The sequence below is a fragment of the Symsagittifera roscoffensis genome, chromosome 1 (genome assembly GCF_963678635.1).
Source record: "Symsagittifera roscoffensis chromosome 1, txSymRosc1.1, whole genome shotgun sequence".
In the NCBI taxonomy this organism is placed as follows: domain Eukaryota; kingdom Metazoa; phylum Xenacoelomorpha; order Acoela; family Convolutidae; genus Symsagittifera; species Symsagittifera roscoffensis.
In genome coordinates this window covers 87,324,477-87,348,177 of record NC_087062.1, presented here as the reverse complement: position 1 = coordinate 87,348,177, position 23,701 = coordinate 87,324,477, and the positions used below count along the sequence as shown (strand labels likewise).

Sequence of the window (23,701 nt, the reverse complement as noted above, 5' to 3'; positions counted from 1 at the left end):
TCTCCCAAACCACTATAAAAACTATAATTTGATAAAATTTTCTGCGCCGCAGGCAAATTTTTGAAAAAAGGCCAAAAAAGGCGTTTTTAGGCACTTTTTAAAAATTTTTGAACAAAAAAATCGCGTTTTTTCGGCGCGCGCTCCCCCCTCAAAATTAGTATTTATTGGCGCCAAAGGCGCCTTTAGAAAAGTTTAGGGGTCTGTCAGCCAAAAATGAATATCTCAAAATAGTTCAAAGGGGGGACCCTTTGGGTCGGTAGGGGGTCGAATCCCTGAGTGGGGGGGGGGGGGGGGGAGGGTGTCCATCCCCTGCCCCCCCCCCCTAAATCCGCTACTGAAATCTAGCATGATCAACTTTTCACTGAATGTTTGTTTCAAGTCTCACCAAGTGTGGGAGACTCGGATTTTGGATGTATTTCAACAAAAAAAAACAAAAATACCCCAAAAACAAAAATCTCCTGCCTGATCAATCAAGATATCTTATCAATACAAAGTAACGTACTCAGTTGTGACTCAAAACTCTTTTTCAAAAACCTATTTTTGGCTTTAAAAATGTGTAAGAAATTTTCCTTTTTAGACAATTTACCTTTTGTGTTCTCTGAAACGTATGGGCAACAAATTGAAATTAATTAAACCTTTTTTCCACTGCATTTGTGGAAACGGGAATCCTTCAGCTTTGCAGATAAGAAATCCTGAGCTGTAATAGTTCCCAACTCCTCTCACTTCGTCGTCTGTATCTAAGCGAATCTCGGAAATCACCGAGACTTGCTCTACAATATGTGCAAGGTCGATTGGCTGACGGGCTGGTATTTCTAGAGAAGCGATTGGATGATCGTCATCGGGGTCGTCTTCATTGTCGTGGGATCCAGCACCGCATTTAATCCGAGATCCGAAAGGGATCTGATCTATAGATGGCAAAGACAGCTGGATGGCTTCTCCAGACCGCAGTCTAAGCAATTTTTTTAAATTAAAATTTCTATTTAGTTAAAACAATTAACTGGCTCGAGCCTTTTTCGGGGGATTAAGTTAAGACGGTTTATACATGAGCGAACCTACGCTTTCCCATTCTTTTTGAGATTCTAATGTTTTCCCATTTTTTTGCGATAAATCTTCATGTGTATTACCAGGGGCGGATTAAGGGGGGGCGGGGGGTCCCCTCTTTGTAGTACAAAGGGGTCCCCCCTTTGTACTATTTTGATATATCCATTTTTGGCTGCTTGGCCTTAAAATTTTTCTAAAGGCGCCTTTGGCGCCAATATATACTAGTTTTGAGGGGGGAGTGCGCGCCGAATAAACGCGATTTTTTGGTCAAAATTTTCCAAAAAGTGCCTAAAAACGCCTTTTTGGCCTGCTTTTTCAAAAGTTTGCCTGCGGCGCAGAAAATTTGGCCAACATGATGAGGACAAAACAGTGCTTTGAGAGAGCTCGATTTTCCAAAAAGTGCCTAAAAACGCCTTTTTTGGCCTGCTTTTTCAAAAGTTTGCCTGCGGCGCAGAAAATTTGGCCAACATGATGAGGACAAAACAGTTCTTTGAGAGAGTCGACAAAACTTTTGAAAATTTTTTGAAAGTCCGCCCCCCCCCCCCCCCCCCCTCGAGAAAATCCTAGATCCGCCCCTGTGTGTTACTTTGATCCTCGAAGCGCTTGTCATCAAAATAAAGTCAAGTTAAATTCATCACAGCCTCAAAAACTGAAAAAGACGAAATCGTCAAGAAAACCTGTCTTCTTTTTAGTTACATAAGGAGTTGCCCATTTTGAAGAACAAAAATTTGACCAAAATGATTTTTTGCTAAATTGATTTCGTTTTTTTTGTACGTTAAAATGAATCACCATATGATTATTTGTCGCAAAGCTATTGGGGGTACTTTAAAAATTTGGGGCATTTGACGCGCGCGAAATTGTACAGTCGTTTTTCTCAGATTGGGTGGACATTAGACAAAAATGGATGGCAAAAACTTGCTTAGAGTTTCACCAGAATTATTATATTTGATTTAGGCTCTTAAGTTTTGAGTTTTTTCCATTATAATACACACACCTCCCTCCATATAGCCCAGTCCAAAAAAACATAGTGCCCCACCAAAGTACAATTTTTGTATCATGCGGATCTAAAACTTACTCAAAAATTCATAGGAAAAATAGGAATCAGCCACAATGAAGGCCAGCGGACAAACTCGCTAGCGCCGATTTCTTTAAAGTTCAGTTTTATTAAACTCTGTTAATGAATCTAACGTGTAGTAGGAGGTGTGAGTAATGGCGTTAGACGAAGTGTCCTTTCCAATGCACTTCAAGTCCCATTGTTTACTGCCCACAATTTGAACTGAAACAGAATCATGATAGTTTGGAAAAAATTCATGCAGCCACTTACATACACCAAATAAGTTAACCTCACTATTTTTTATAAAGAAATCCGTGTAGGTTTCAACCAGGGGCGCAACTGAAGTCTTTTTTAAAGAAATGATTTGCTTCAATATTGGTTTTTTCCTTGGAATTCTCCATTACTGGGGCAGGCAAATCGGGTCAAAACACAAGCCATTATAAGTAAAACAAAATCTTTATACTTTTTGTGAAAAATTCAGAGAGGTTACGACAACAAAAAACATTTTGTGAAGTTTAACCTTTACGAGAGCAAGTGTCTTGTAAACGGGAACTAGACTTTTTCCATCTTTTCTTACAAATCCTACTTGTGTTTCTTACTTGCTACATTATTGTACCTTAACAACTTCCAGTTTCTTTCCCACTTGGCCTAGAGATATGATCGTCGCCTTTGCGCTCTAAGATTTGGGGATCTAGTCATGGCCGGACCTTTACTTTTTCAGCATGTACGTCAATCAAAATTTTTTCTGGTAAACATTGATTTATCGTACTTTCGTTTGTCCGCTCCAGTTTTGTCGTATCAGTTGCCACACCACAGATTTTGATTGTTCTGTAAGCAACTTTCTTTGTAGTTACAAGTGCAACTGATGATCATCGTAGTTTCAGGGAAAACTTGAGAATTTAAGAAAATAAGTTTTTTTAGAAATTTTTTTTTTTTTAGACTCAAGAAGTGTATGCTCAAAGATTGTCGGCTTAGCTGCCACATCACGATTTTTTTCTGTGATATGAGCAAACTTCATTGTGGTTGCAAGTGAAATATTGTTCATTGTAGTTCCAGAGGCGACTTAAAACTTTTTAAAAATTTTATAATAATTTTTTCCCGGATCAACTAGTGTCTGCTCAAAGATTGCCGGCCGAATTTCCTCTTCGTAACTTTTGTTCAGTTGCGACATAGTGGTTTTTTATACTGTAAGCAAATTTCATTGCAGTTGCAATTGCAAGTGTTGTTCATTGTAGTTTCAGGAGAGTTTGTAGTTTTTCGTTAAATCATTTTTTCGGCTGAGCTAGTGTCTGCCCAAAAACGTTCGCTTTGTTTTTGTCTGCCTACGTGAGGTGCGAAAATGTAAATTTTGGTAGACCTAATTTTTTCAACGTTTTTCATTTTTTGCGACTTCTTATGTTTTTTTTTATGTTTGTGTTGTATCGCAAGCGGTGCGCCGTCTCTGTGTGAACTCTAGTTCCTCTTCCCTCCGTTGAGCACGCCTCCCCCACGATTGATTGCACGTTGATCCATTTGTGAACAACTATCATCACCAATTTGTGCACTATCATTTTTGACTGCCCTTAATGACTGCATTGCACTAAGATTAACAATTTTATTGAGAAAACAATTGAGCTTTGAGCGATTCTGAATTTGATTTGACAAAAAGTGCTCATCAATACAAACTACTTCACCGTTTACTGAACCAATCAAAAATTTTGAAAGAATTTACAAGAATTGAAATGTGATTCTTGATTTAATTAAGGCTTTCGATACTGTCAATCACAAAACGCTCATTGAAAAACTTCACTGTAGAAGCATCACGGGAGTTGTTAAAATTGTTGAAGATTTGATTAGCTCGTTTTTATCTGAAAGAATGCAATTTTTAACTTTTGGAATGGAAACTTCTAAACTGTCCGAAATTTGCATAACCAGTCCTTCCACAGGTAGTCAAATTTCCTGATGCTAGCTGCAGATCAGTTCTTTCGGTGAAACACTCAAAAGTTTCAATGATCGTTATGCTTTTACAAATTCATTTTTGGCTAAAGCAAATCAATTGAGCTTCATCATATCAAATTATCATTTTGAGCTTTACGAAGTCAATTTCTGTCAGAAAAAACGCCCTTAACTTTTCCTAAACTTTTTAAATTACGCTTGCAATTAGCAAGCGTTATCAAATTGAAAAATAGACATACTGTTTTCAGCTAATAACTTAATTAAGAGAATCAATTGAATCACTTGTTTTTTTTGTTCATTATAGATTCGAAGTTCTTAGAAACTCCGGCACTCTCGGTCTGAAGATAACAAACACGATTGGGACGGCAAAGTTCCTTGGTTTTAATCTCAACAAGATCTGTTTTTTTTCGAACCTGAAACATTTCATTTTAAAAAAAGAATTTTCGGCCAAATATTTGTCTGCTTAAGTTTTATCGGCTTTATTATCACATTTTACAAAAATTTTTGTGCGCAATTTTCATTGCAGATGCTTTTTAATCTTTTTGCTTTCCTACTGCAATTTTACTAACTTGTTTCTCTATCTTTACTTATACTTTCCTCTTTTTTCTTGTTTTTTTACTGAAAATCTTTTTTTCTTCGGTCCAAATGATTTCGGCTAATTTGTTCTCGGCTTACACTTCTAATTTTGAGTCGTTTCAAAGAAAACAAATTTTTTATGCGTTCTTTCGGATCGCAAAAAAATCTAAAAATCTTAGAAAAGAGATTATTACTCAAATATTCCTGACAGATATTTTGTTTTCGGTTCTACGGGAAAAGTTCCAAATTTTGGTCGGCTCAGTTTTAGCTCAAAAGTTGTTTTGATTTTTATTTAAACGCCGTCGCTTGTGGACGAGTGTCCCGCAAGTGTAATTTAGAAGAAAAAAGGGAACGTTATCTTAAAATACTTTCTACAGAACAGAGTTTTAACCGTTGAAACATTTTTTGCTATGCTCCAGAAAACGTAAATTGGGAAAGACTTTAAAAAAAAGATACAAGCCCCAAAAATCATTTTTCAAAAAATTTTCAGTTAATCAACAGAGTGTGTTATAGAACATAAAGTTACAATTTATTACGTTATGAAGACGAAAAAAGACCTGTAAATCTATTGAGCACTAATTTGTTGTCTGTTATTTGACTTTTCAAGTAATTTTTTTTTCTTCAACTGCGCATGAATTGATGTTAGTCGTTAATCGGAATTCTTCTGTTAAAAAATAAAACCTAAATCAAATTAATAAAAAAACTGAATTTGCACTTAATTTTTGAAGTGAATATCAAAATAAGAAACGAACAAGTTTGTAGTAAAATGCCTTGATAAAGCTTAACAGTAGACCATAAACCTCGACAACACCTAAAATTATCAAGAAAATAAGAGGTTTGGCATTTTTTAATGGAAATTTGCTCTTTTTTGTTTTAAAAGACGGCGAAAAGGAATGAAAAACTGTTGAAAATGTGAATATTTTAAAAGACAATCAATAAAAGAATAGAATTTAAGTTCATCTAGAACCAATTATGTTTAAAAACTCTGCCAATTTCAAAAAACAACTTGATCAATATGCTTCTCTATTTTTTTGATACTTTTATAATTTTTAAAGTTTTTGATACTTTCAGTGAAAGGAAATTTTTTCGCGCCTGATTTAAGTTTTCTTTTCACTTTCGAAGGTTTAAGCTCGAGCTTTATTTGAAAAAAGAAATTTTTAAGGCAAGTTTTGAAACTAATTAAAAGGCAAACCGGTAAAATTAGAATAACAGCGCAAAAAAATGCGGTGGCTCTCGTGCAGGATGTAAGCGCAGCAGAGCGAGCGTTTCCTACTTGCCCATGACTTTTTACGAGCTGTTGCTTAGTACAAATTGTTGCATGTTACGATTTTTCGCCCTGCCAAAATCATGACTATGGTGCTCAAAGAAAACCACACAATCTAAAAAATTGAAAGTTAACCTTTTTGAGCAACACTAAAACCCTTCCCTTTCCATTTTTCTACAATACTAGATAAGGCTCTGTTTGACACAGAGATCATTAGTGATAATAAACAAGACTGTCGTATCAAAATGAACCCCTAAACAACCCGACTGCTGTTTAACAATAGAGTGTCTGGAGCAGAAAAAAATCTCCTCCACATGCAATCGTGAACAATTTCAGCAACGTGAATACTTTAGCGTTTATCAGGAAAAAAACTTGAGTAAATAGCTAACTCAATTCACTTGGAATGATTTCTGAATCGGAATAATTCTCCGCCGAGTTTACCCGTTAATAGAAACTTCGCGCGAATCAATAACACCAATTGGCAATATTCATAGCCCCATAACTTTCCGCAAAAAGTTAACCGTGTTGGGGTGAGATATCTCCTTAAAGTTGAACTTCGGGCATCAACGTTTTTCAGACTGTAAATACCCTTCAAAAAATGTTAGTTGAAAAATCGAAGTTTTTCTGGAGAAAAATCCTTTCTTAGAAACAAAGAACAATAAAAAACCAGTATTATATGTCTTTTCTATCTTCTAAAACTTTCTTTTGTTTGTTTCCACTATTACTCTATTACTTTCATAGTGAGTATCCACTAGGTTTTCCGAAGCCAAGAATCAAGAGCAAGAAAAATCCAAAACTAGTTTATAGTGGCCTATTAAAATTTACTTTTTAACTTTTAATCACTGCAAATATAACCATCGATTTTTCAAACAAATTTTTTATAGTATAGACAATTTTCAGATCGTCGGTCGAAAAGCATCTTGGTTTTTGACCGACGATCTGAAAATTGTCTATACTATAAAAAAATTGTTTGAAAAATTGATGGTTATATTTGCAGTGATTAAAAGTTAAAAAGTAAATTTCATCTTGGTTTTCGACCGACGATCTGTCGTCTTACAATTGTTTGCTATCCTGCCTACCGTCATCCGGTACATTAAACACCTTTTTTGTAACAGATGATCGTTGTAATAAGTTCACAGTGACCTCTGCTTATTTCTCACTTCAGCTGACAAAAAGCCAAGAAAGAAACCAAGAATAAAAGCCAAATGCGAACCCAATAATGGTCGATCTTGAAAAAAAGCAACCATCAACCATGTAGCTGAGAGAGTAAGTACCACATCGAAAATTAAACTTAGTATGAAAACAGGTTGTCAATATTTCCACTAGAATTAGAATAATCTTTTAGACTCGGATTACTTTTTTGAGCTAACACTTCACTTGGTGCAAAATTGCTTATTAAATGCTACAAACCTGTGAATCTCTTGTCAATCCCTCTATCCAAGTCCTCGTACAGACATTCTCTCGGCTCAACCAATGAGTAGAATCTTCCGTATTCATAAGTGCACAACATAGCCGAAGGACCCCCACCGCCAGCCTCTGTACAATCTCGTGACGCGAAAGACCAGTCATCCGAGGTCAAACAGCCGATTGAGTCGGAAGAGTTCACGTACATTGCTTTTTTACCCTCTACTTCAAGAAGAACTGTCTCCAAAAGTCGAGATGCATTAGATGACTCTATGTCGCTTTCAAAACTAGCTATAAGTTTTTCGATTTCAGTGTAGCTTGAGGCACGACCCCCTGAAAGACAAAAAAAACGAAGAAGATGACATAAGCGATGACAAGATGAAACGAAGAAGAGAAAATAAATATCATCAAAACTAACGTACTTGCATTTGCGAGAGTGTCTTGTAATCTGGAACTAAATTTTCCTTTGAAACAACGTTTAAAAACTCTGGAAGAAATTGACTGCTTACCGAGTCTGTAAATTGAGAAAAATTTACCATGAAACAATGATTTTTGTCGCACAATTGTCTTCGGCGAAGTGATATAGCTCGTTTTTGAGGTGCCAAAGGTTCGGCATATTGCTTTTAGTCTCACCTTTTGTCGGCTTAATTAACGTTCTATTTTTTCTGAAAACTATCATTTTAATCGTATTAATATGTTGTTTTTTGGTTTCTTACCTCTGTAAGTATAATGTTGAACTTTGGAACTAACTCGTCTTCTTGGTTTTGTCTGTTTAGTGAGCGTGTATGTTTATGAATTGATGTGTCTTGAAACATTGCAAAATTTTTCATTGCTAAAATTTGCTTTTAATTTTTCAGTTTTTTGGGATGAATAACAAATTTTTTATTTTTGCCATTTTGGGTGTAAGTTTTAAGATTATCAGCTCCATTCCCTGGTTTAGTTTTTGGACTTTTTGAAAGTTGTCAGAGTTTGAAGTCTTTGGACTTTGAAAGTTGTCAGATTGGCCGTGCTCCGGACTAATTTACGCGCGCTTTGCAGAATTTATCCATTATCCTGAAAGCCTAACGGGAAATATTTATGCGTCGCCAATTATCCCGCACAACAAAATCGTTCCAATCGATTTGAGGTTAGCTAGTAGGTGGTATTAATTTCGTACTACTCAACTTTTCACACTTGAACTTTGATATTGTCCAAAACCTACTGTTTTTTCGATATGGAATTAAGGGGCAAAACTATTCGATATGGATTAAGGGGCAGTCGGAACATTCAAGGCTTTGCCTTGACATACGAGCAGTCTTGTTTTTGCTTTTTTTTGCATCTTCGTACAAATATTGCCGACTTATTAGTCCGATGTACATGCCACATATCCGACCTAAATGATAAAATATTCCATAAAAATATATTCCATATGAAGACAAAAGTATACTGAACTAATTCAAGTCGGTTTTGGTGAACAGAATTTTTGATGAAACTCAAAACTAGCCGATATTATTATGGGTAATACATTATTGCTCTGTGTAACCAAATGATAATTATTACTTATTAATATTATTTTTTTTTTCTGTCTTCAATATTTGCACGAGTCTCTCTTGTGTTTCTTTTTCTTACTATATCGTTTTGATTACTGAAAATTACAGTTCTCTTCAATGGGATTAGAAAGAAGTTGTTTTGAATGATGAATACAATTGAAAATCATCATTTGTTTTTCTAATAAGAAGTGGGAATTTACAGGTCAAGTAATGCTAAAACTTTTATAAAAAAGTTTGCATTTTTAATTTTAAACTCTGCCGAATTATTTTTATTGTTGTAAAACAATTTTTGTTCACTGAAAAAGTTTTTGAACGAAATCATATTTTACTGAAGTCTGCTAATAGCTCAATTTACAATCACTTTAGCAGCCAGAAAAAAAATTTTGAACTAAAATGGACTAAACAAATTTCATAAAGAAATGCCTTTTTTGAGTTGTTACAATTATGGGAAAACGTTGAGTTTATTGTTTATATTTCTTTTTTTCTTCACTTTTTGTCAAACATCCTGCAAGTTTCGCAGAAAGCTCAATATTATGTTAACGTGTTGAAATTGCAGCAACCGATCAGCGCTTTTGAGAGCTGAAGAATGAATTGTAAGAACGGAGAATTGTATACCAGTTGATTTACTGGCAGTGAAATTTGGTTTTGTATACTTTTTGTCTGAATATTGTGATCATTATATTAGGCCATATCAATAAAAAATGTAATTCGTTGACAAAAAAATCTAATTTGTGAGAAAAAATTGGAATTTTTGTTGCTTAAATAAAATTTTCCAATTGCCTAAAAAATCACATGACGCAGTGTCCCCCTTTGGTATTACTTCACATTTATTTTTGGCCGAACAACTCAAAAATTTTTAGGGCCACCAATGTATACTAATTTTGAACGGAAGCGCGCGCTAAAAAACGCGCTAAAAAGTTTTTGGTCTAAATTTACCAAAAAGTGCCCAAAACATTTTTGACTTATGTTTTAAAAAATTCATCAGTCTTGGGTTTTCATATTGCTCAGGGAGCGCTCGGAAAATCTATTGAACTAAAAACTGTTTTTTGAAAAAACCGGCCCCTCCTCGAGAAATCTTAGATTCGCCCCTGTTATCCTTGTCAAGTTAAGACATACTTTTGTCGTCACTTGAAGAGTGTTCAATTTTCAAGTTTCTGTTAGTAATCTTGCATTTTTCCTCTTGATTCGGCCAAGATTATAATTTATATATCAGGAAGAAGTATAAGGCAACAATTCCTAAGCGAATAAATTTTTAATTCATGGTCAATTTAATTCACAATCATTACTGAAATATCTCTGAAATATTGCAGGTTCAGCTATGCAAAAAATTTGAATTCTACACGCATCAGCGCTTGAAAACGGCGATCACTGGGAGACTACAGAAAAAGCGATAATTAACGACCTTATGATACTAAAATAACAAAAACTACAGATACCTTATGATAGATTCATACCATCCTAATAATGCCATCGGGGTTTTGAGAGGATTCAGCTACGATACCAAATTATGAAGTTTGGTTTGGTTTCTTTTAAAAATTATTTAGCATTCCAAACAATGAACAATGAAAACTTTCTGATTTCAACTAATTTTTCTAGATTTTCAAAACTGAGATGAAGTTTCAGTTTTTTTGGAAACCTGGACTCTTTTTTTCCACACTTATTCTCGATATTTTGGACTTTGTTGTATCGTACTGTTTTGCGTTCTGATGAGAAATTCAAAGCAAAAGAAAAATTTCTTAACATGCAGTGTTTTTTTTTCAAGTGTGGAGCGTCATCTGGCCAAAACCTATAAAAATACGGCAACAAAAAGAGCATTCAGTGGCATTCGATAACCTTAGGTATCAAGAAATAAAAACTCAAACTTTTGAACCCGAAAACTTTAATGATTCGAAAACATTTCAGACGAAAAAAGTTGTAAGTTTGATTGAAATGCTTCCATAGTGGAGAATTTTCAACAACACACAAGACAACTAAGGCACTGTTCAGGAAAAAACATTTCGGCTCTGTTGAACAGAAGTTTTTCTGTTGACAAAACTTTTTCGGGCACTGCTGTACTGTACAACCTTTTTCGGTATGTCTTTTTCGCAATAGCCCTCATATCGTCTATAACTTTCTTTCCTATAAGCTGGCCATTTTTTTTCATCTAGATGAGCGCGGAAATTGTTTTTATATGGATCACGATTATTTTCAGGCTGAAAATCAGGCTTTCCTAGAAAAATTATCAGCGTTTTTCTGAAAACTAAAAAAATACTCTTATATTATGTTTTCAGTGTATACGAGCTTTTTAACAGACCTTTATCACCTGTGATTTTTGACAACTGACAGTAAAACTTGGTGTGCGTAAAAGGTTTTCTCAAGATTATTTTCATAATTTTTGCTGTCTGACCTGTGATGGCACAAAGTTTATCGGCTGATAAAACCAGGTTGGCTGGATCGCTGTTCCCTGTAGCTGACCAAATCCGTTTGGCTGAGAAGAAGATCTGGTCACTCTCCAGAAACATCTGCGGCAAAAAGGCCCCAGGGTCACTTCCTTCGTAATTCAAAGTTTTGTACGTTGATTTCACTTTTTCACGGCTTTCAGTGAAGGTGCAAGTGTACCTGCCTATGTCAGAGAACTGGACTGCGTTTATCACCAATGTTTGAGACATTATATAATCCTCAAGGTCAACTTCGGTAATTATTTTTCGGTTTTTGCTGTACTTGGGAATCCGGACTCCTTCTAAAGCCCATACTAATTGCGTGTTGGCGTTCTCTTCGGATGCGAAGAAGGAGTATGCATCGCACCTGAACTGTACAAACCTGCCGAGTTGGAGCCCATGCCACTCTCGTTTCGACTCGTCAACAATTCGCACTTCGGGCGAGAACACCATAGGGATATTCTTCTTGAACACCCTCCAGTTCACGATCTCGTACTCCCAAATGAAGGAGCCCTCTCGACTGGGTTTGAATTTTAAAAAGTAGGATTTCAGCCTGTTGTCTTTTACTTTGAACGACTTCGAGTTTCCGTCAAAAGTCGATTTAAAATAAAACTTCACGGCTTTCATTTCGTTTTCCTCGCTTAGCTCCAAATTTAGAACATGCGAGTTTCCACCACTGTAGTAGTTTCCGTAGTCGAAATCCCATTCGGTTTCCTAAAACATCCGATACATGACTGCTAAAACCGTTTATGAAACGCGAATGATTAACAATTTGCAAGATTTGCAAACAAGTTATCGAAAATCTGTTACAAAAGAACCAAAGCAATTTTCGTATCTGCTAATTGTTGCCACCGCGGGCATGACTAAGGTAGACTGAGACCGCATCAGACATATATCAACATGTGAAAAACATCAGTTTTCTAGTTAAATTTCCCTTAGATTCTCTGAACTCAAAAGGTTTTTTGAAAAGTGTAAAATTTTACTTCTTGAGTTAAGTCCTTGAGGTTGACTCATAGAGTAACTTCGGATAGGGTACACCGTCTGCTCGTCACGCTATCTTTTTTTTCGGCCGGATAGATTCGTGCAACTTCTTAGTCTAATACCGATCCTAATCTTACTCTTATATCTAATAGTCTCAGGGTGTTTAACTAGTCTCTGCTAGGCTCAATAGATCTAGAGTATACTGGCTTATTGCAACTGCTGAAGTTCTCTCGGAGAGGTAACTAATTTCTAAGTTAAATTCAAATCTCTCTGGTGCTGAAATTACAAGTAATTTCAGCACTTACAAAAAAGTGGGTTGTTAGTTAGATGGATTATGATTGGTTTATATTAAATAATTTACAGTGGTAAAATATCTAATTTATCCAATAATAACATGTAGTTTAGATCAAGTTCCACCCATCCGGGGTTTACAGAGTTTTTTAGACTTATATTTATTCTCTGCAATTTGAAGGATGGATGATGAACGTTGGCATTTGGCGAACATCAGTTTCTTATCCGGTTCCTCTTGAAGAAGAACGTTCCAGGACGCTGGAATTAGGGATAGGAAATTGTCATTGCGTCATTCGACAACGACTGTGATCCCCAATGAAATCAATCCGATTTCAAAATGGTTTGCTATGTCAGGTTTTTCTGTTTTAGTAGAGAACTGTTTTGTGTGTAGCCTCGTCTGGGAATGGCGTGAAGATCGTGTGTGGAAGGGATGCCTTGTAACTCGGATCTGTACGTATACTTGAGCATCGAGATGGTCATTGGTCTAGTTTAATGAAGTCCTTTTCTGCGAAGTCAAGTCGTACTCTAAATCCTTTGAGTCGTGATTCTGGACCGCATGTCGGTTGTTTAGCCATTTTTTTGTTCGAGTGTGATGGGATCATCTAGTCTTTGGATGTTCGTCTTTGTTGTTGTGTATGATCTATATGCTGCAAAGTATGATTTACATTTTATAAATTTTTGTTAATTTGGTTTTTTAATCATGAACTTAGTTAGTCGTTTTCATAAAAGCGTTTTGTTTTAGTTTAGTTATTTTTGAAGAGTTACTCGCCCTTGAGTACCTCTTATTAAAAATAGAAGTGTGGTCACAAAGCGTGGATGTAGCGCGGTGGGTTAGGCTGGCTATAGAGCATGCTCAGGGCGTCCTTCTCTGGTGGGTTAGGCCAGGAGAGGGAGTAAGATTGCATGCTGTTTCTTTGAGAGGTCCTGTTATGTGATAACGTTTCATGTTGGTTTTCTGTTGGTCTTTCTTATGTTACTTTGGTTGTGTCCTTTTTTCAAAAATCAAATTGTTTTTGGTATGGGTTTGTCTTGCGACTTTTTTGTTTTTTGTTATTTCTTTCTTAGATTTTATAATAGTCTTCAAAAGAATAAATTATCCAGTTTTAAGCTGGGTTAATCCGGTTTGGGTACCGTTGCTTTTCATTTCTTAGTCATGCTGTTATTTTATGATTTGTGGTGTTTAGTAATCTGCATTGGTTAGTTTGATTTAGCGTATAATTCCTTTCCAACCGGGTTAAAGGAAAGTTTGAAACTTGTTATCGTGTAAAAGAGTTGTTGATAATGAAAGCTTGAAAATTAAAATCATTATTTAAACAATTCTTCGTGGGCGAGCTGTTCGAGTTTGGATAGAATTCTTGTGCGAATGACTGAAAATATTGGAAAAGTTAGTACTGTTTTCTCATTTTATCAATTTATTGCATAGATTTTGAATTTTACTGCGTTTTGGGGAAGTTTAAAATTATAAATTTTCATCGTATTTCAAGTTTATTGCTTCATGGGGAAATAATTTATAATATAAAATTACTACATTTGCTATGAATTTTACTACATTATTTAGTGCAAGAAGTTAAATAGTTTTAAGATAATTTAACAAGCTTGTTTTTTTATTTTTTTTTTCTGTTTTGTAGATGATTTTGGTGCGAAGACTAAAAGAATAAATTAAACATTGATAGAAAATGGTTAGTACAAATTTAAATTTTTTAGTTAAAAGTATTTCAAATTATATTTACCTTAATCTTCTGGGCAAAAGCCATAGGGGAAGATGTCGTGAATCATGTCTGATGTTGTTAATAATTTGGCTAGTATGCGTATGATTTTTTTAGTTTGTAGAAGTGGCTAAAGCAATTGAAGTGCCTTGATGGTGTTTAGTTCTTCTGTGCCTACTGCAAACTCGTAAGGTGTGTTTTGGATGAGGTTATATATTTTATGAATATATTTAGTATTGAGAATGAATTCTAATATGGGTATTTCAATAGCTTGGATGAATTCATGCGGGATAAGGAAGGGTCTTGATTCTTTGGCATTGAAGGTCTTTGTGATGGGACAGAATTTATACATTTGGGTAACTGGGTCATAGTTGCGGAGGATGCCGTGGATGTTAGTATCTTTAATGCAATATGTAAAATTAAGGAAAAACGGTGACGTGTATTTTGAGTTAAGAAACTGAAAACGATGGTGAGGTTGACTTGATGGGGTGTGTAAATCAAAATGATTTTGTATAAAACGATAATATGTATATGTGTGCGTTTGTTTAGTGCGTAACATAATATCGTGGGAACAGTGCAAATTGCTTTCTCGTGGTGAAAGAAAGTGAAAGGTTAGTGAAAATAACTGAAATGTATCATAGAAGCTCTCGTATGCTTGAATATGAACTAGTGATTCTGAAATATTATGATCATGCTTTCTATCAAAAATATTAAGTGTAAATACATATGTTGTTTTGATGAAAAATTTTTCTGTTAGTTGCGGGTTTGCGAAGCGGTCTTCATCTAAAAATTGATCTTGATTAGGGCGGATGATATTATGATCGTAGTATTCTATTGCAAAATCTTTAGCTCGGGGTGCGGTGAATGTTTTTAATAATTTCTTACATCCAAAGTAAGTAAGTTGTCCTGGTGTTAGTGTTGTGGTGAGTCTATATAACATGTTTTTGTTCTTCTCGATACTGTCATGAGTATTAGCTAATGGTAGGCAAAGGGGGTTAGTATAATTATAATAAGCTGTCCAATGAAGTGTTGGCATTAAAACGTGCTCATCAACAAAATTGCGTGTGTCATTAGTATTGGTAGGTGTATTTAGTTTATATTGCGGAAATGAGGGTAAGGTGATTTCAAGAAAATTTTTCGTGTTGTTGTGTTCTGGATGGTTATTATATTCGCGGGTTGTTCCGGGTTTGGTTGGGAATGGGTGATTTGGAATTTTTTGTTTAAAAGTGCGATAAGCTCGGTGAGTGCTGGTAGGTGTTTCGGTGGATGTGGATGATTGTGCTAATGATGGAGTGTAAGCTGAGGAGGGTGTGGGGTAGGTGGATTTGAGGATGTTATTATGGATGATAGTTGATGTATTGTAAGAGTGTTGGGGTGTATTAATTGTTGTTGTAAAGTAATAAAATTATCTAGCTCCTGGGAAATTTGGGGGGTATCTGGGGAATTATTATATGATCTGTCGGAATGAAGTGGAGAATAGGTTGGAATTACTTGGGAAGCATAAGAAGGAGTAGAAACGGGTGGGAGTGGATGACTGGATGGGATTGGTTGAAAAGGGGGTTTTGAAAAAACTGAGGAGTTGGTATGGGTATAGGTAGAGGGAGATGGTTCGGAGTCTGCAAATTCGTCTGGGGTTTCTACATTAGAGTTATCAATTTGTGAGATAAAATGAAATACTGAAATATCTGAGTTAGTATCAGAATTCGTGCTTGATGGTATTTTAATAATTGGAAAATCGTGTGGTGGGAAAGCAAAAATGGGATTATTGGGATTTGTGTTTGGAGGTTGGCTGGGTGGGAATTTGAGCGATGGAGGGATCCTAGTTGTCGGCTCATCGTGGGCTAAAAAAATGATTATTTTGAGATTGAAAAGTGGTGGTGTGAGGTTGTTCTATAATTTGTTCATATGTATTATCATTTTGTGAATGATGTGTCATTATGTGTTGGATGGGACTTTGTGTTGCATTTGGTCTAGAATTTGGACTATTTGTGATTGCTAGGTTTCGGAAATTACGGGGAACTATTGATGATGGATGGTTTTGTGGTAAGGGTGGCAACTGTGGTGTGGTAGGTGTTATATCTATATTATTATGTTCTTCGTCGAATGTGTTTTGTCTTGTGGATATTTTTGTATTATATTCTTTTATTTGTGCATTTAGAAGTATTTTGTTAATTGATGACAAAAAAATCCAAAAAATCCTGCAAATAGTATACCTGCTACAGTTGCTTGTCGGTTTACTTGTGTGTGCATAGCGCATGTGTTATAGATTCCTTTTAATAGTGAGAAAAGAAATCCTATAAATTTAAACATGGCGTATAAGATAGTTAATTTTTCTAAGATGTAATAGGGTTATCCTAGCAAAGCTAGAATTTCGTTCTTTAAGGTGACAAAACTGAAAATATTTATAGGTGAAATATCTTGTGGTCTGTATTTTCACCGTTTAAATATATGTAGTCTTTAATATCTTTAAAATATCCGCTATAGTCTTGTGTATAAATGTCTGCAAATCCTGCAGTTTCGACAAATTTTCTTAAATTTTGGTCAATTGATTGTCGTTGTTTTGTGTCCATTTGTGTTAATAATTCCTGAAACTGTTGTGTTCTAATGTTATGTTGGATATCAGATTTTAAATATATTCCAATTGATTGCAAATCAATATTTGGGTTACGAGCGATAGCTCTGATGCTTTCGGGTGAAAACTTTTTTAGTGATTGCATTAATGTAGGGTATGGTGTAAGTAGGTAGTATTTATCTTCATCAGGATTTAATTGTACTACATTGTGGCTATTTTCCTGTCCTCATGGGACTGCGGTATCCAAAAAAAAATTCGTTTTGAAAGTGTATCGACAAAATGTCCTCTACTTTAAAAGAATATAGTGATTCTTTTAAAACAACGTTTGTCTTCAAAGACATATTATGGTGATACTTTTTAGTGCAAGTATAAAACCATAAACTGTTTCCTTCGTAATCAAGAAAATTTGATCTGTTTCCTGATAATAATTATCCCGCGTAAGGTATTTTTAGTACTGTTGGTGCGAGTGATTGTAGGATTTGTGTTCTTTCCAATTCGCATAGTTGTGTTTCTAATTTAAAAAGTGACATTTCATAAAAAATTCTACTAATTGTGTAGTCTAATTTCATGTCTAAGTGGATATCATAATGAATATTACCAAAATAGGTGCAATTCATTAGTGATAGTTCTTGTCACCGTGTGCCTTTACTGTCACATGGTTTTAGTTTTCCACCAGGTTGACCTTTGCTTTTTAGAAAGTTAACTGGGAGGTATGATGTTCCTTCATTTATAGGATGACTTGTGGCATAAGGGTAAAATTTTATTTTTCCAGTGGTCATGTCGAAACCTTTTTCGTATTCGACAAGTATTTCGGAGTATTGTGTCTTATATAGCGGATTTCTGTATTTACATGCAAATTCTGTTTCTTGATAGATTTGAAAACGTGTTAATTTTTTTTCAAAATCATGGAGATGTCTAGAATAATTGCTTTGTTTACGAGATGGGTTTACCTGTTCGTATGGAATTGATTCTATAAAACATTTTTCATGAAATTTTATCATTCGAGCGCGTATTTTTGCTATTTGAAATGTTGTGCATGTATCTTCGGGAAACCAAACAATTGTTGCTTGGGTCCTTGTATAGGGTCACAATAACCTTGATCATTTTTGCAGGGTAATGTAATTCCTTGATAGATCATTGTGTTATCAGATAAATCTCGTGTGAGTTGTACTTTTTCGAGTTGTATTTTCCAATCAAAAAACATTATTTCTTGATATCTTTTATTTTTTGTGTCTGCTTTGCAGTTTGAAGGGTCATTTATTCCAATGTGTGGTATCCAGTGTTTATCGTGTATGTCATAAGTTAATCTTCCGAGTAGGCCGTTATATGGGTATTTTTCGTCTAATTTTATATGTCCTTGATATCGTTCAAGTTCTGCTTGATGTACAGAATCGGCAAAGACTTGAAAATTTACTATTTTTCTGTCTGTGTTTTTCTTCTTGTGATATTCAGTCTGAGTAATTCAGTTTTACAATCATCGGGATTTAGAATGTAAAAGTCGTTCTATATTACTTTGGTAAAATGATTCGTGATTAAGTCGGTTTTTATTTCCGTTGGAAACTTGTGAACAATGTACTTTCTTTTCGGAAAGTGTTGCTGTAATTTTATATCCTGTGACTATTGTTGCTCGTGCTTTTGAATATAATGTTGCTATTACATTTGTAGTTTCTATAGCTTGTGGTTCTGTTTCGCATTGTGATACTTGATTTATTGCATATTGGTGTAGTGTTTTTTGTTCGTTTTCTTCACAATCATAGTGTGTTACTTATAAATCCTGGGGCCCTGTGCGAGGAGAATAATTTGTGTTTTGGTCGGAAAATATTAGAAAGAAGATGTGTTGAAATGTTAATATTTTTAGAATATACATGTGTATGATAATCCTGAGTATGGGTTATAATATGTTATGTAACCAATCGTGTTTTTGTATATCTATAGTATTTATATATTACTTCAGTTGTTATAAATTGTGGTGGTAGCGATTGAGCTGTTTTATTTGGTAGATTTAGTTGGTAGGGATGTTGAACAATATTATTAAGTTTGATCGTGATTTCAAATTTTAATTAGAGACTATTTTGTTGAAGTATTTGAATATTCTGTTCACGAATATCTTCGTGGATATCCTGTCTATATTGTAGTCTATTGAGTGCCCAACTGTGGAGTCGGTTACTATCTTGATGTTGTCCAAATAATGGTGGAGGTGCTACGAATGTGTTCCAATCTAGTGTTCCAAAGGGATATTTGATGTTGATTGTTCTCGATATCTAGCGTCGAGGTTATTCGGGAAATTTAAAGGGAAAAGCTTCGGTGAGATTTGACTTAGTGATGGTGTTGACGGTAGTGATAATGTTTCTGGTAGTGATGATGGTGTTGTATCCGTAGAAATACCTGTTGGTTCATTTACTATGTTTGGTTCACCTTGTGTAAATGAGTGTGTTGCCCAATATGGTAGTCGTGGGTGGGATTGGGGGGGTTAAAGGGATTTTCATGTATTTCTTCAGATGTCGGTGTTGAACCTAAGTAATCTGAAGGTATACTTGAGGTGCTATGTTGTGAAAGGAGTGTGGGAGTTTCTGGCAATGTACTACTTAAATTTTCTGAAGTAGTTGGTGTTGGTGACTGGGGTATATCAAAATGAACTCTAGGGGTTTGAAAATTTCTATTTCTTCGTGGATGTATAATTTGTCTATTTATTTCAACTGTATTTTGATTTTGACTAATGTGTCTTGTTCTATTTAAGTCTTGTGGTAATGTGGGGTATAAATTATATGTTGGTTCACTTAGGGATCACTGGTCGCACCAGATGAGTTAAGTCCTTGAGGTTAACTCATAGAGTAATTTCGGATAGGGTACACCGTCTGCTCGTCACGCTATCTTATTTTCGGCCGGATAGATTGGTGCAACTTATTAGTCTAATACCGATCCTAATCTTACTCTTATATCTACTAGTCTCAGGGTGTTTAACTAGTCTCTACTAGGCTCAATAGATCTAGAGTATACTGACTTTTTGCAACTGCTGAAGTTCTCTCGGAGAGGTAACTAATTTCTAAGTTAAATTCAAATCTCTCTGCTGCTGAAATTACAAGTAATTTCAGCACTTACAAATAAGTGGGTTGTTAGTTAGATGGATCATGATTGGTTAATATTAAATACTTTACAGTGGTAAAATATCTAATTTATCCAATAATAAAGCGTAGCTTAGATCAGGTTCCACCTTTAGATCAGGTTCCATTCTGATAGATCTTAGTTTGGTATCCAGTCCTCACAGTTCACCATTAGTACTTAAAAACTCCCAATCATTACACCAACAAAAAACTTCAACGTGATGAATGAATCAACTCTCAACATCCGTGAAAATCAAAAGTCTCGAAATTGCGGACAAAAAATTAAAAAGGCTTTGAAAACACCCTGCAAGAGAAAAATCATGTAAAAACTGCAGATATAGAGGACACCTTGCAAAATACAATAGGAGTGGACTTCTAATCCAAGTTCAATTAAGTGTAACTAGCAAACGCTGATAAGACGATTATCAACTAAAGGTTCAAAACGCTTCAGCAAGTCCAGTGTCTTTCATCAAAGAGAATTTTCTTAATGAATTAAAAATCATTTATCATTTCTTACAAATTGAACCAGCAGATCAGATTCCCAGAAAAGAATATCAAAAATTTGGAAGTACCAATAACGTGACTGGAAAAATTATTCTCGAAAAACAGACAAACGGAGGGAAGACAAAATAATTAAAAAATTATATCTAACAGAGGCGCCAAAATCGCCTAGGAAACGATGTTTTAATAGAAGAATCAGGTATCACAACTCGGGCCTCAACTGCAAACCATAGCAATGAAATTGGCTATAAATTAACCATCAAAACTGCTATTCAGTACCCGTTATAATTTAAAGCAGATGATTCACTAAAAAAGTGTGGATCAAGTTTTAATAAACTCCTTTTAGGTTGAACGCAAGTCAAGAAAAGGTATATGATTTGTCGACTACGTTTCACGCCATTCCACAAAAAAACCTACACCAATCTCAGACGACAAATTAGTGAGAACAAAAATACCAAAGACATCGAACGTGAACAATTATTTGAATACGCTGCTGAAGAGTTCTAAGTAAAACGCGATCAAGCAAAATACGTTTGCCAAAGTTTGCATTGCAGATAAAAACCGTGCATGGTTGACTGCAAAACAGTTAATTTTTCAAACTTCTTTGAAAATAACCGATTCAGTTTCAACAAACTCTGACTCATTAAGTTTAGAAGATGGTACCTCTGTAAATGAACTTATAAATTTATCTGATACCTATTCTGGTGACAAAACAGAAAGGCAACCGAAACTTCAAACTTATTTCAATTGCCGGAAAACTAAGTGCAGACAGACAGACAGAAATTTAGTGCTGAAAGTTTTTGAAAAAAAGGAACTTTTGATAACCGCAAACGAGATATCGCTTGTCCTAAGAATTATTTAAAAATCGAAATTTGCCATTTTACACAAGTTTTTTGCCAGAACGAATTGTTAAGAGTGCTTGAAAGCCGATAGGATTTTGAAACCTTTTTACCTTTGTCAGATGTCAGAGAACTCCCCCCATCCCCCGTAAACTATTATAAAGTTTTTACAAAACTATTAAGCACTGCATGATAATCCTAGAAAGATCAAAACTGATCAAAGATCGAGATGTAGCGCCAAAGAAGTAGAAAAAAAGTATAAAAGTTAGCCCAGTGGGGGACCAGGGACTGATCGAGCACCTAATAAGAAACATCAAAGAGAGACTTTTAGTAATGTCCCTCGAAAAACCAAAGTCTTACTAATATGACTAACAACTGCTGAGCAGAGTTTTTCAAGGGTTTACTCTTTGTAGCTCATTTTGACAGGGCACCTAATACAATCTGGCTCATTTTATCAAAGCTCCGACAAAACAAAACTTGATTTGGGCCGGATTAAGATTTGCTTATATAAAGGAAAAAAGCTAATGAGCTGAACTGGAGCTGATGATTGGGATACCCATGACCACACTGAAGACATTACAGTAGATCACTCAGTAATTTCATCGGATGAATTTTTTAGCGATACGATATTTTTATTTACACCAACCAGCGTTGGCAGCTCTGTGATGAGCTTGGAAAAGTCAAAAAATTGCACAGCCTTAGGACTTTTTAAGACGTTAAAAGACCCACTCGGTCGGAAAAAAAATGTTTAGAAAGGTTCAAGATCGAAAAAAAGACTAACTATTCAATTAAAAACTTGCTGACGAATTAGCAAGAGACTCAGACCAAATGATTACCCAATAAAAACATTTAATTTATGCATAAACTTGATTTAGCTACCAAGATGTGACTATAAGCCCAATGAAGAAAGGCAAATTGATAAAAGTTACGCCACCAAAGGCCCGAGAATAAACTTTAGAAAAAAAAATTTCACGAGCTCACAATCATGTCAAACTTCCCGAAACAAACAGGCCAAATCGAGGAATTCGATTTGATCAAATGGAACGCAGCCATGTGCAGCTCAAGAGGAAGATTTCTTAAAGAAGAAGAAGAAGAAGAAGCTCAAATGACCGGACTGAAAGTTATCACTATCCCGGAATCACCCAGACATTGAATCCGATTAAAATTCCAGTGATCTCCGAGTTCTCGAAGGCATGCAAGAATATCTTACCAATTCTAACATCAATCGTCTCCGAAAAAGATTGACAAGATACCGAAGTTCGAGAATCCTAGCCCCACAGTGATTATCAAGAATCCAGGTAAATCCACGACGCCTAATACTACTGCAAAGCTGGTCAATTGTAGTATCACTGTACAGCCTGCAATGGCTAGCAGCACTGCCAATACTACCTGAAAATTGCCGATCAGATCAGTCGCGCCCACCTGAGAGTGAAATCATATTAACACCTTCAGCAATTGCATCCGCTACAGCAAGTCGAACAAAGTCAACCATCCGAGCACGACCGCCCGAAAACACTGCCTAAACTAGCTTCGCCAAAGTCGATAAACAAGAACGACAAAACAAAAGGTTCCGCAAAACAAAAGTAATCAACCCCAATACATTCGCCGCCACCTCTTAATCAACCGAACCTAATTACGCACATCATTCGACTGATAAGATCAATACAATCACCACACCTATTGGGAGATTGAGTTTTCACAAGCCTATTCGAAGAGGACTCGGACGAACGCCCTTGGTGAATTCCAACAAACTGAAGTGCCCATCCTTAAAATGGACGTCCGCAAAATCGGCACGGTGGAAATGCCGCCCATGATTTCGGGAATTGTAGATTTGGCAACTCCTTCTGAGGCGATTTCTGCGAAAGCATCCGATGGAGGTACGCAGCAAAGTTTGCCTAAGAATACTTCTCCCAACTCATTGGTCGCTACGGTCTCGGTCAACCCTACGGAGGCTCCTTTAGACCAACTTGGGTTCAGCCCTATGAATTGTTATACTTTGCAAGTTGTGTTTTATTCATGAAAGTTACTTAATAATTTCAGTTCATTCTTAAAGTTTTAGCCGTTGTTTAAATGTCGAATGATTGTAATATGTAAGTACCGAAAACCTTTTTAGTTTCCCTGGCTGGTGAAACTAAAAAGGAATAAGCTTTATTTCATTTTGCCTGAATTTTCAAGGGGGATGAAACCCATGCTGTACTCACAAGCAGTATTCAGATACTCAACTTGAATAAACTAAGCGCTAATTCATGCGAATTAGACTGAAACAAAATTGAACTCGTTTCATAAGACAAGCGTAAGGTTGTGTGAACAATGATATTTTTCTTTCTAAACTTAACGATCGTAAAATTTAATTAAACAGTAATCAAAGAAATAGCTGGGGGTGGGGGAGGGTTCTCATGCTGGAGGGACGGAACGCTGGAAAAATTTCAGCAAATCAAAATCTCTAAGCGTTCCGATTGGCTTAATGCCTTTCTCACAAAATTGAAGTCA

General features: G+C 35.6%; 1 protein-coding gene across 1 annotated transcript in view; it reads right to left on the bottom strand.

Annotated features, from left to right (window-relative positions):
• Positions 1-23,701, bottom strand: part of LOC134840423 (uncharacterized) — a gene marked incomplete in the record, with an annotated part of 30,985 nt that overhangs the window by 5,278 nt on the left and 2,006 nt on the right. The window contains 4 exon segments of the mRNA XM_063856213.1: positions 636-949; positions 2,230-2,317; positions 7,281-7,607; positions 11,190-11,934. Coding sequence (XP_063712283.1) covers positions 636-949; positions 2,230-2,317; positions 7,281-7,607; positions 11,190-11,934 — 1,474 coding nt within the window.